We start from the raw sequence: 13,072 nt of genomic DNA on the forward strand, positions 1-13,072 counted from the left end.
TTCAGCATACATAAATTAAACGATTGTTTAACATTTAAATGTAAGATTTTAAGGAGCTGGCAAGTTTATTTTATAAAAGTTCAAAGAACAATATTCATAGATTGTTTTGTTACCATAGCAACAATCTGATGCTGTGAGTTTAATCTTTAAGTTTGAGCTCTGTTTGTTCACAAATACAATTTAGTAAACTGCAAGTAAAGCTGATTTATTTTTAGGTTGGCCAAATAAACTACTCCCTCTCTCTCATATTATATCCAACACATCTGTTAGAGGTGCTGATGTTTTTAGCAACAAAAGGGGCCCCTAAATCAGATTAAAAGATTTTAAGGTGACAGGAAATTTAAAAATATCACTCAGTAATCAGCCTTGGACTGGCCCTGCATGATGAGTTAAATCTGCTGCACTGCGCAGAGATGCGCAGCAAAAGGGAGATTTAATTCAATGCTTCTAATGTGGCTTTAGTAGCTCTTCCATTTCATGTCTGTTGAGTTTTTAATAAGCGTCACAGAAACTATTTTGGTTGGTCCAGTTTATGGGAGGAGTTTCTCAGAACTCCACGTGACTGCACACATTAACTCTGTCTGACTAATGCATTGTGTTTGATGCATTGTGTAACCGGAAAAATTATACTAAAAATAATAATGCAATAATATAAAATCAGCATGATGCGTTACAGACAGGAGAGCGCGAAAGCAACTCATCAGGCTGAACCTGCATGATGAGGTTAGCACTGGTTCATTAACTAATACACCGGCCAACCGGGATAAACTTTACAGGGAAGACAGGGCCAAACGTGGGGCAGCGTGTTGAGATGTAAACGCCGCAAAATTCTTTGTTTACGAATATAAATCATTCTCACCGCTTTATCAACGCACCTCCGAAAGCGAGACTACAAGTTATTCCTGCAGTTCACATAGAGCTACGCAACCAGAGCTAACCAGTGGTGTTTAAAGTCCTACCTTGATCAAAAACTCTGGAAAGAATCATAATTCCTCACACAGGGTTGATGTAAATATAAATACAGGTCGGCCTGTAGTGAAAGGAGGCGGCGGGATCTGCGCAGAGGTAAACTTAATCCAGCTACTGCAGTGCATGAGGCAGCGCGCAGAGGGTCCAGCAGTGTGATTGGTCCGGATTTAAATGCATAAACTATAAACCTATCTTCTATAGGTATATAGAAGATATGTGTTTATATATCTTCTAAATAAACTATATATTATTCCTGGTGGGGCAGGAATAAATCTGCCCCGCCAGTGAAGCGCTCAGAGCAACAGAAACGCTTGTAATCCGGCTTAAAAAAGACAAAAAAAGGTGATTTTTAAAAATGTATTTATTTATTTTCCTAAAAGCCTGGCGGTGGCGCTAGTACAATTGCTGCAATTCAACCATAGCATCAGAATGATGAAGAAACGTGAATTAAGTGTCTTTGTTGGTGCCAGACAGGCTGGTCTGAGTATTTCACAAACTACTGGGATTTTCCCACATAACCATCTCTAGGGTTTACAGAGAATGGTCTGAAAAAGAGAAAGTATCCAGTGAGCAGCATTTCTGTGGGGCAAATGCCTTGTTGATGCCAGAGGTCAGAGGAGAATGGACTGACTGGTTGGAGCTGATAGAACAGCAACAGTAACTCAAATCGTTCCAACCGAGGTCTGCAGAAGAGCATCTCTGAACACACAACACGTTGAACCTGGAGGGGCTACAGCAGCAGGAGACCAGACCGGGTGCTGCTCCTGGCAGCTAAGAACAGGAAACTGAGGCTACAATCCACACAGGCTCACCAAAACTGGACAGTAGGAGATGGAAAACGTTGCCTGGTCTGATGAGTCTGGATTTCTGCTGCGACATTCGGATGGTCGGGTCAGAATTTGGTATCAACAGCATGAAAGCCTGGATCAGTCCTGCCTGGTATCAGCCAGGCAGGATCTAAAATCAAGATATTTATAATTACTGACAAACTCAATGTGTAGAGCAGTGGAAAGCAACAGAGGGATCTCTGGTAGTTTGAGAGAAAACCATCGTTTTCGTCTTATCCATACTCAAAACCATCTGTAGACAACATAATGAGTTTGACATACTCTGTTGTTTTATTTGACAAAATCTTATCTTTCTAAATATTTGCTGAAGATGTCAACGTCCTGTTATTCTTAGCTTACATGACCACAAACTCTTCATTGACAAATCAAAATTGTCATGAGTTGCGGTTGATGGTGGTGAGGAGAGACGCAGCGAACCCAGGTTATGGTGAAAATAATGAATTTAATGATGAAGCTCTCAGTCCAAAAACAGGCAGCACGGCAGAAAGACAGGCACACAGCCAAATACCGGTAGCAACTGATACACAGGACAAAAACGAGAGCTAACGCTATCCAGGACTTTACAGTTCTACTGGAGCGGAAACAAGACGTGACTTAGACACAACGAACTTAGACACAGATTAACGACAAGGACCCGACGAAGAACACAGACACAGGTGGGCTTAAATACACATGGAGGGTAATCAGGTAAGTAGACACACCTGGGAGACAATCAACGGGGAGGACAGGACAGAGACTCACAGGGAAACAGGAACACATTGAAAAACTCAAAAACACACAGAAAACCACGGATCATGACAAAAATCACAGATGGACAAAAAATAAAGTTTTACTTCCGTTATGAAGCAACAATAACGTCTTCGGTGCCGTTTCACACATTTTCCACTTTAAAGTCACAACAGACAGAAGAACCTGCAGAACGTGAAAAAGGTACAAAATGAACCGTTTAATAGCAGCATTAACTAAATGTTAACTAAATGTTTATGCTGTTCTTAACGTTAAATGACAACCTGATCAGAGGAATCGCAAATGGCTTCAAGAAAGAGTTAAAAATAAAGAAACAAAGTTAAAAGGAGACGAGTGATTATTAAAGAGTCAGATACTCTGATGTATGATGGAGCTGGTTATTAAACCCTTTGTGTTAATTTAACACACAGAGAAAAAGTTTTCTTTTGCATTTCCTCGCAATAAGCAAACACACCCTGGTCTGTTTTGTGTACAGTCACAAAGGTCAATTTAAAGTTTCAAATCTTTACACATTTAAAGGACTTCAGTGAAAACGTGTTTATTCTTAACTTTGGTGCAACAACCTGATTGGAAATCGATTTATTCACTGCATGTTTATGTGTGTGTGTGTCAGGTTGAGATGGACCTGCAGATAAAAACGGCCCTTTATTAACCAGACAGCCGGTCAAATTAACGGAATGTTTCCCGTATTTGACCGGTTTCTTTGTAAACGATGGAAAAATCTTAAACCTTCATTTTGGCAGGTTGTAATTAACACTTGACTGCACATGATCAGACATGATAGACTTTACGCACAGAGTTCATCACAGAGGCAACTGAAATCAATCAATAAATAAATCCTTTCTGAATATCATCTCATGGACTCTGAACTAAATGCGTCTTTCTGACCGGAGCTGCCGGCCTGTTGAAGAGTGATGGACCGGAGCGTCTGGTTAGGAAGCGCAATTCAAACCTTTAGTTTAAATGGAGCCTTTAATTCCAGTCTCCATTACAGAACAGAGAAAACTAAAGATATAGTTTATAGTCTAAACTGAGGAGACGACAGTTTATCTGGAAATAATGCAGAAGTTAATTAGACCGTAACAAGCGCAGTGCGCTGCACTACAATGCGGACCCAGTGCTTCTGTTCCGCCGCTGGAAGGATTCAACTCAACTAACCCTGCGGTTTGAACACATGGAGCTGGAAGACGTGACCTTCCCGCGGCCTTAGCCACGATCAGGATGTAACATCTGTCCGTTTCGGGGAAGCGAAACCACACATTCTGATAATTATGTATTTGGAACAATGAGAGCAAAATGAGCTGCTCTGTTTTTGGTTAGATGTTTTTCTGAAGCGTTGGACCGAACCATTGAGCAAAAATATGATGGTTTTAGTTTTCACCAGAACTCCTGCTGCAGCGTTCTGGATCAGATGAAGGATTTTAAGTGAGTATAACGGAAAACCTCTCTACCTGTGGTAAAACCAAACCACACAACAGGTTGGAGCGACGTGGCAGAGAAACGAGACTTTAGATCAGAGATGTGATGACAGCTGCTTGATTTCTTTGTGCCATGAGGCTCAAAATGTCTGTTTGCATTCCTGCATCTGGTAACAAAGTAAAGAACCTCTGAGTTATTTTTGACCAGGACTTATTTAAATCTCATAGTAAACTGGTTTCTTTGATTTCCTTCTTTCTGGGTTATTGCTAAGATATCCTGTCCAGGAGAGACGTAGAAAACAGTCCATGCATTTGTTACTTCAAGGCTGGAACTTGTTTAGTGACAGAAAGTCCATAAAATACAGTTATGGTGAGCGCTGCAGCTGTGGTCAACTCTCCTCTGATGTTTGCAGCAACACTCAGCAATGGAGAATGTCAAGGTTCTGGTTCTGATGGACTCAAATACATCCAAAAACATAAAATCTTACCAACCAATTTTAGTCTAGTTCATGGTGCAAATATCTCAGTATAACATAAATAAAACAAAACTAACTTATAAGAAACTTTACAGCAACAAATATGAGCTTGTTGTCATAAGGCGGTGGTTGGTGGTGGTGAGAATGAGCTCAGGGACCCAGTTTGAGATGAAATGATTTAATGAAGAGTGTAGCTCAGGCAGAACGGCGGAGCAGAAACACAAGAGGCTCAGCACCGGTAGCAACTGACTGACAAGACGAGCTTATGCTGACACAGGACTTAGCAGTTCAACTGTGTCGGCTGACGAACTATCATTAGACAAGGACCCGACAAAGACAACAGGTGGACTTAAATACACACGGGGTAATCAAGGGAACGAGACACACCTGGGAACAATCAAGGGCTGAGAGGACAACACAGAGACTCAGGGAAACAGGACTAAACACAGAAAATCCCAAAATAACTAAACAGAAAAACACGGATCATGACAGCTTGTTGTCAGTCAATAATTTCCTAATCTTGATGAAAAAGTTCTGGTTCCATCTGCAGATTAATTCACTGATAACATGGAGAAATGTCTCGTTATAGGTGAAGTAATAAGAGCCTGATTTGATAATGGAAAATGAATCTGGCCGAGGCGGACCGGAACCGAACCGGTTAGTTAGTGGAAAAGCGCCATAACTGACCCATAACCAACAGAACGTAGTAAGAACTGGACCACAGAATATGACTGTCATGAGAATCATCAACACCTGTGCAGTTGGTCAGTGAGACACATGACTGATATTATTCTTAGTTATAAGCAATGAGAGCTGGAAACAAGATGGCTGCTGATGTTATTTACATATTAAAATAATCTGATAATCACATCATAATTTTAAGATAAGATATGGAAAATAAAACTTAATCTACATCCATAAGGTGTCAGCTGGAGAATATTCTCTACTAGTGCTTGGTATTTTTATTGAATGTTCAGTTTCACTTTAGTTTTTGTGCAGAAGGACAGTGAAAGACTCATCATGTGGATCGATGAGCAAGTTGGATACAGAAAGATTTTAAGTTTATATATAGTTGTAGATGAGGATCTACTCTGAAGTTGAAGCTGGTGGGATATTTACACTCGCCACTGTGTGTCGATCAGAACAAACTGGAGCTGAGCTTTGTTTTCAATCTCTCTTTACTGCATCGTTACAGCAGATGTGCAGCAGAAGGTGGCTTGGAGTTGGAGATGTGGTCTAGATTAACAGAAACAAGCCCACATTAATACACCTTACACGTGTATCCAATACAAGTAGCAGCAGTGACACCTGCTGGCCACAAACTGACCACATGTTCATAAAATGCTACAACTGACAGCTAAAGAGGTCTACACACGTGAAATAACTTAAAAGTCACAATAAACAGGCACATCAACATGTACGGATATTAACCACTGTACACGAAACAGTAATAAGCCTAAATACTTGAAATACTACGCAGGTGAGAAGCTAACCATGTGTAGCATGCTAACAACGGCCCGACGAACAACGTCATCCTACAGAACAGGCAGAACTACTAAATAAACTACCCTAACATATTTAATAACAAAACACTTACAACAAGTCAGGAACGCACATCCACCCCAACCGAAACTGTCGGCACCAACTGCACGCCTCCACTCTCAGAGACACGGTTTTTTCTACAGCTGCTGAAGGTGCTATAGAGAACTCACCACTGGGTGGCGCACCTTCCACACCCAGGCCGAACCAGCCAACACCTGGCCCAATCTGGTCACAAACAATTTCCACCCGAGCCTTTGTAACAATAGTTCTTTTTATTTATGTCGGCTGCTGAATGTTGAACATGTTGTGATTTTCAGTGGGCAGGTGCTCTAGCGCCCTCTACTGTCTGTGCACGTCGCTGCCAGAGGCCCAATCCTGTTTAGAGGATGCCAAGTAGAAAACACAAGAATATATCACAGAAAATGATTTAATCCCAGTTTTTTTTTTTTTTAACAGAATGGCATCAAAAGCAGTTCAGATGGTATTTGTGGTTCTGGACGCCATCGGGCTGATGGGGGTCATCGCCTGCTGTGCCCTGCCTGAATGGATTGTGGGACATTATGGTGATCTGGTAAATATACAATCAAAATGCATTTTATGGTTGAAATTAGAATGATAGTTATTATTAGTTAGCTTTAAAGTTTTTTTTAAATCAGCCATTATTTTATGTCTTATTGTATAATTTAAGCAGAATGTCTTTATAACAACACATGAAACAAAAGAATATTGACTTTGCAGTTTTACGCCTCATCAGAAACTTACAGATTCCTGACATCATCTGTTCTTTTCTAAACTGTTTAAAGACTCAGTGATATTAATTTATATAAACTTCTGGTTTGGATGGAAGTTTAAAGAGATTCTCACAAAATAAATACATATTTGACATTCAGTAAAAAGACTATTTGATTTTTCTATCTGATTTAATTTCATGGAACATGTTTAATAAAGTGTATATAAATATCTGTTTGTCTTTGGGTGGATAGGAAGTTCACGGAGGTCTGTGGATGGCGTGTGTGAAGCGGAGAACCGGACTGCAGCTGTGTGAAACGTATGAAAGCTTCGAGCAGATCTCACCGCCTCATGGCTCCCGGGCCGTGACCGTCATCAGTTGCACGCTGGGTATTCTCAGCCTCCTCCTCCTGTTCTTTGGTTCCGACTTCACCCCATGTGTTCAGAACCAAGACACCAAACCCAAAATGATCCTGGCGGCCGGAGTGGGCCTGATACTGGCCGGCCTGCTGGTGATCATCCCGGTCAGCTGGCATTCAAATAATATGAGAAACATACCAGTGTTGGTGGTGGGAGTGATGCTGGGACCGAGCATCTATATCGGCTTTGTAGCTGGTTTGATGTTGATGCTGACTGGAGGTCTGCTCTGCTACTTAAGCAGATCCAGATCCAGCAGCTCTGGAGGAGCCGCCAGCTTCTTCAGCAACAGAGTTTAAGCTAAAAAAACTTAATGTAGAGGCTTAATGGAAGGAACTGGTGTCCAACAGACAGTCAGACAAGTGAGATGATTTGGTAAAAACTGGGAAGACGACGTCAAATTATCATTTCTACTTTTAACATGTAGTGTTGGAAGACGTTCTCGGTAAAACTTTTGACTTTTCCCAGTATTTTTCTAAAAGTCTGTTAACATTTGATTCCACAAAGATCCTCAGGAAAAATATTTTTTAAGGCATAAATGTCATTTTTGACTTTCAAAATAATTTTCCTGTATGCAGGAAATTTAGATTTCAGTGATGTTTTGATGCATTTTTTTGTTTGCATATTAAAACTGTTTTGTTTTTTCATGCTTTCTTAATTCCAGTTTAAAAACCAGATTTGCTTCAATTTCATGATGTTTCTCAGTTTTCTGCTTTACTTCCTATTGATAAAACATTTACTGTAACTGTTTCTGTTTTTGCACAATAATCACAACTTATCATCTTTGGTCAGATGTGTTTGGAAAAATAAATAAGATGTATCAAAAAATAAAATTTTATGTAATAGCTTTCTTTTTTGTTTTACAAAATTTTATTAAAAATTAAAGCAACTTACAGAAAACTTTACTTCAGCCTTTTGATTCTTCATATCATATGCAAAAAATATTGTTTTATAAAATGATAAAAACCCTTCAAATAAAATGTTACCGTCTGACTTTATTTTATCTCATATTTCAGCTTTTGCCTTTGTATTTTTCATTTGCAAACAAGAAATTAAAATAAAAGTTTTTGATGATTTTGCATAACTACATCTGTTTATGAGTTTTTCTTCCCTTTGTTAAACTTTAATATCGGCACATCTCAGTTTAAATAAAAAATATCCGAAAATCTTCACAAACTGTTTATTCATTTCCAGCCTTTTGGTCGTTTGGCTCAGATGCCAACAGTTTAATCTGCTGACATCAAACCACAGCAGATTTATGAAAGTTACAGAGTTTTGAACTTCCTCATTCAGTTTATAAGTGAAGCCAACGTTGCACCATTTCACATTCGAAGATCCACCTTGTTTAAGACCAGAAGAACTGGTGTCCAACAGACAGTCAGACAAGTGAGATGATTTGGTAAAAACTGTTCAGTGATTTATGTGACGATCTTTATTTCTTGGTTTTTTCTGTGTCCTGGTTCCCCGTGAGTCTCTCTGATGTCCTGTCCTCCCTGCTGATTGATCCCAGCTGTGTCTAGTTGCCCTGATTACCCTCCCTGTGTGTTTAAGTCCACCTGTGTCCTTTGTCTCTTGTCGGGTCCTTGCTTTGTCAGCGTAAGTCTGTCAGCGAGTTAGTCGTCACAGTATAACTGTTTAAGTCCTGTGTCGGCTCTCGTTTTTCAAATGCTACTGGTAATTAGCTGTATGCTATTCTCTCTGCCATGCCGCCTGTTCTGGACTGTTTTGAGCTCTTATCATTAAACTCATCATTTTCTTCACAACCTGGGTTCCTGCGTTCTCATCTCTCCACCGCAAACCACCAAATCTTGACAATTTATAAACTAACAACAGTATTTTAAAGTCTATTCTCTGAGCTTCAGGTGTGTTATGTGCTCCATCTTCCTGGTTTTAGTGAGACCACCAGCAGCAGCGTCTGGATCAGCTGCAGTTGTTTGATTTGTTGAACAGACCTGTGAAGATGCTGCTGCAGTAATCAATGCAACTAAAGATAAATGCAGATGAGGCTTGAGCATTGTTCTATGTGCTTTTTAAAACTCTTTATCTAAAATAAAGATATTTATATAATTACTGACAAACTGCATTTGTGCACAGAGAGCAGTGGGAAGCAACAAATGGACCTCTGGCAGTTTGAGAGAAAACCATCATTTCGTCTTCCCCATGTTCAAAACCATGTTCAGAGAATGAAATGAGTTTGAGATACTTTATGGGCTTTTAAAGAAATCTTTCCACTAAACATTTGCTACAGACGTCAAAACTTACATCCTGTTATACTTATCTTAGATTACCACAGACTCTTCATTGGCACGAAACAAAACCACAGATGTGCAAAAAACCAAGCAGAACTTCCCTTCTGAAGAAACAGTCACACATTCAGTGCCGTTTCACAGTTTCCACTTAAGACACAACAGAAGAACCTGCAGAAAGCAAGAAAGGTAAGAAATTATTTGCCTTTTTATTTATTTTTATTGCTAATAAAAATTGATTTAGCTAAAATAGAAGAATTGTTGGATTCTAATCTTATTAGAAATCCATAATAATTTAAACAAAATTAATCTTTTGAGAACCAAATAAGCTTTTATTATTTTTATTATTATACAAAAGGAAAGAAAATTAATTATTTTCAGTTCAGTTTATTTCTATTGCGCCAAGTCACAATACTCTATCTCTAAGGAATTTACAAAGCAAAAACAAAAAAAATTTTTTATGTTAAAGTAAAAAGTTATTTGCAGGAGAGTGAGAATATTTAGTAGTTTAGTTTAGTTATCTCAGCCGAAGCCAAAGGAATCGCAGCTAAACAGATTGTAGCTTCAATAAAGAGTTAAATAAAGAAACAAAGTTAAAAGTTGAAATAACTGTACAGAGTGGATATTAAAGCGTTCAGTTTGTCCTGCAGCAGAAATAACCAGAAAAACCTTTAATAAGCTGATTATTAAAGACTTTATGTGTTAATTTAGCAGAGAGTCAATGAAGAGAAGCTGAAACAGGAGAAATATTAGTTTATTTATTTGGCTTCTCTTCCTTGGATTCACATCATTACACAAACATTTACACACTTAACGTTAGAAACATATTTATATATAAATATTTATTTATTTGTAAATCATCAGCCTAATAGCATAATTGTCTAAGTGCAATTATTACACTTTATGAAATAATAATTCAGAGCCTCCTATGTGACATGGGGGAAAAATTATTTTGCAATAAGCAAATACAGCCAACAAAATGACCTTGTGTTGAGTCACAAAGGTCAATTTAAAATTTCAAAACTGTCTGATGACTTTATTACCCCGTAGAAATAAGTCAAAAAGTTCAAATAGTTTTTTATTTATTTCTTCTTACAGAAAGTTTCCGATAAATATGGAAAGTTCATGTTTCGCTTTTGCATTTTTCACACAAGTTTGTTTGTGGAGCATTTCTACCCTAAAGGAAAACATATAAAACTTCATATATCTCACAAAAGAGATACTAACATTCATGGAAAAACCTTAAGAAAACCGTATATTACAGCAGAACGACCCAGTATTCAGTTACACTGCATGAACTGATCAGTGCATTATCGTAAGAACGCAATAAAAAACAAATCTGTATAATTAAGCTTTATTAGAAACATAATTTAATTCATATATTTACTGTTGTGGCCATTTATGCTAAATTTTGTGAATTGTAATTTCTACCAATTTAGTTTTCTTCTTTGGGCAGTTAGAATATATTTAAGCTTAGAACCAAAATCTGTAAGTAAATTTTATATTTGGAATTGTTTAGATCACTTTGGTAAATAAATAGAGTAATTCAGAGCATGCTGGGTGATTGATGGAGGTTTATCGTTCGGCAAATGTCCGGTGTGATGACGGCAGGGTTTGTAAAATAATTTATTTGATCTCCTTTTGAACTCGAAACATCAGATTAAGTTAAGTTTCGTTTTCAATTAAATTGTAAGATATTTTTAGTAATTATTTTGTTGATATTTTTACAAGAATTAAAGCACATATATTTTTTCAATCAAGTTGGAAACGGTGCAAAAATCAAACCACCTGTTACCAGGTCAAACGGCTTTGTTCAACATGTTTAGTTTAGGAACCTAGAATGCCATGACATTTAAATTTGTTAAACTATATCTTAAAATAATTAAGCAGTTCTTGTTTAAAAGCTCTGAGATTTGCTAAATTTAAAACAGATGAAGGAAGTGAGATTTATGTTTTCATTCTTCTAGAAATAAGTTTTTTTTGAAGTAACAAATGCATGGACTGTTTTCTACGTCTCTCCTGGATATCTTTAATTTTAGCAATAACCCAGAAAGAAGAAAATCAAAGAAATCAGTTTAATATTAGATTTAAATAAGTCCTGCAGGTCAAAAATTACTCAGAGGTTCTTTACTTTGTTACCAGATGCAGGAATGCAAACAGACATTTTGAGCTTCATGGCACAAAGAAATCAAGCAGCTGTCATCACATCTCTGATCTAAAGTCTCGTTTCTCTGCCATGTTGCTCTAACCTGTTGATGTGCGGTTTGGTTTTACCCCAGGCAGTGAGGTTTTCCGTTATAAGCTCTGTTTCTCAATGTGGTGGGACGTGAGCTCTGCAGCTGTGGTCAATTCTCCTCTGATGTTTGCAGCAACACTCAGCAATGGAGATCAAGTGGTATTTTTATTGAGGTCATGAATGTTAAGGTTCACTTTAGTTTTTGTGCAGATGGAGAAGGACAGTGAAAGACTCATCGTGTGGCTCGTTATGGAAGTTTGATACAGAAAATTTTAAGTTGTTCTTGCCCAATGTAAAATGTTAGCACATGTAAAATGTAAACCTCAGTTTAGTTGTTTTTTAATTAATATTTTTACTAGGAGGAAAGGGGACATGACAACAGGATCTCTAACTGCTAATGTCACAGTGAGCCACATAGTGCAGCTTCTCTGTGACGCCGACAAAAAGGAAAAGAGACGAGAACAAAAGAGAAACCGAGTGTACGGATGGAAAAAGGCTTACAATTCACTTCCTATGAGGATATACATTTTTTTCATAAGTGAACAGGACAAAATATGTAAAAACCAAGTAAAAAGATAAAATAAAAATAAGGTGGAAAAACAAGGAAAAAATGTGCGAGGGGAGGCAGAGTGGGTGGCATCACTCAATCTGGGATCAGAGACTGAAGAGAGTGAAAGAATGTCGTGAAAGGCGCCATAGATTATAGAGTTTAGTGGAGTTGCCTTTCACTGAATATCTAATCCTAATCCTGAATATCTAATCTCCAATTGTAGAGGATTAGATTTTAGAAGGGACATGGTGTCATTGAACCACTGACCGCTAGAGGGCGCTTTAGTTAATATCCGATGAAAAGGAGATGCCATTATGCCAATAAGGAAGTAAATGCTAAAATATCCAATTAATTAGAGGTGAACTGTTTGTAGTCAACTGGGAGCCCAAATATGGGTTTGATAAATGATCTTATTCCACCAGTTCTTTAGACCCAGTTCAAGTTCCCAAGCTGCCTTAACTTTGGTTGAGGAGTCAAAAGACAGAATTTAGAGATATATGAGTTTTGAAGAGGATCAGCTCAGAAACATCTCCCACTACAGGTTCGGTGGTTTGGAAGGAAAACTGGGAAACAAACCTTTGGCACTGTCATGATGTGTGGTTGAGGTGAGCGGTGAGAGAGACGCCAGGAATTCCAGGTAGTCATGATGATAAGAGATAATTTAATGATAAACCAGGAGGAACAACAGAAAATCACTGGCAGCACAGGAACAGACGTGAGACACGACGAGGATCCGACACAGACAAAGACAACAGGTGGGGTTAAATACACAGGGAAGGTAATCAGGGAACGGGATACAGCTGGGAGCAATCAACAGGGAAGACAGATTCACAGGGGAAACTGGACTAACACAGAAAAACTACACAGAAAACACAGATCCTAACAGGCACAGAG

At 38.3% G+C, this 13,072-nt stretch overlaps 1 protein-coding gene across 1 annotated transcript; it reads left to right on the forward strand.

Moving 5' to 3' along the window:
• The first annotated feature begins 6,457 nt into the window (after positions 1–6,457).
• LOC106955970 (claudin-4-like) lies at positions 6,458–7,622 on the forward strand. Its single transcript, XM_015046471.1, has 2 exons — positions 6,458–6,571; positions 6,984–7,622. The coding sequence occupies exons 1-2, from the start codon at positions 6,458–6,460 to the stop codon at positions 7,443–7,445; spliced, it is 576 nt and encodes a 191-aa protein (XP_014901957.1). The 3' UTR covers positions 7,446–7,622.
• Positions 7,623–13,072: the final 5,450 nt, after the last annotated feature.

This window comes from Poecilia latipinna, unplaced genomic scaffold (genome assembly GCF_001443285.1).
Source record: "Poecilia latipinna isolate Pla-1442-1.1 unplaced genomic scaffold, P_latipinna-1.0 Scaffold780, whole genome shotgun sequence".
In the NCBI taxonomy this organism is placed as follows: Eukaryota; Metazoa; Chordata; class Actinopteri; order Cyprinodontiformes; family Poeciliidae; genus Poecilia; species Poecilia latipinna.

What these genes read in the sequence shown, in the direction of transcription:
- LOC106955970 (XM_015046471.1), top strand. Translation starts at nt 6,458, where the DNA reads ATGGCATCAAAAGCAGTTCAGATGGTATTTGTGGTTCTGGACGCCATC. An exon ending in TGGGACATTATGGTGATCTG is followed by an intron (nt 6,572 to 6,983) that starts GTAAATATACAA and finishes TTGGGTGGATAG; the next exon opens with GAAGTTCACGGAGGTCTGTG.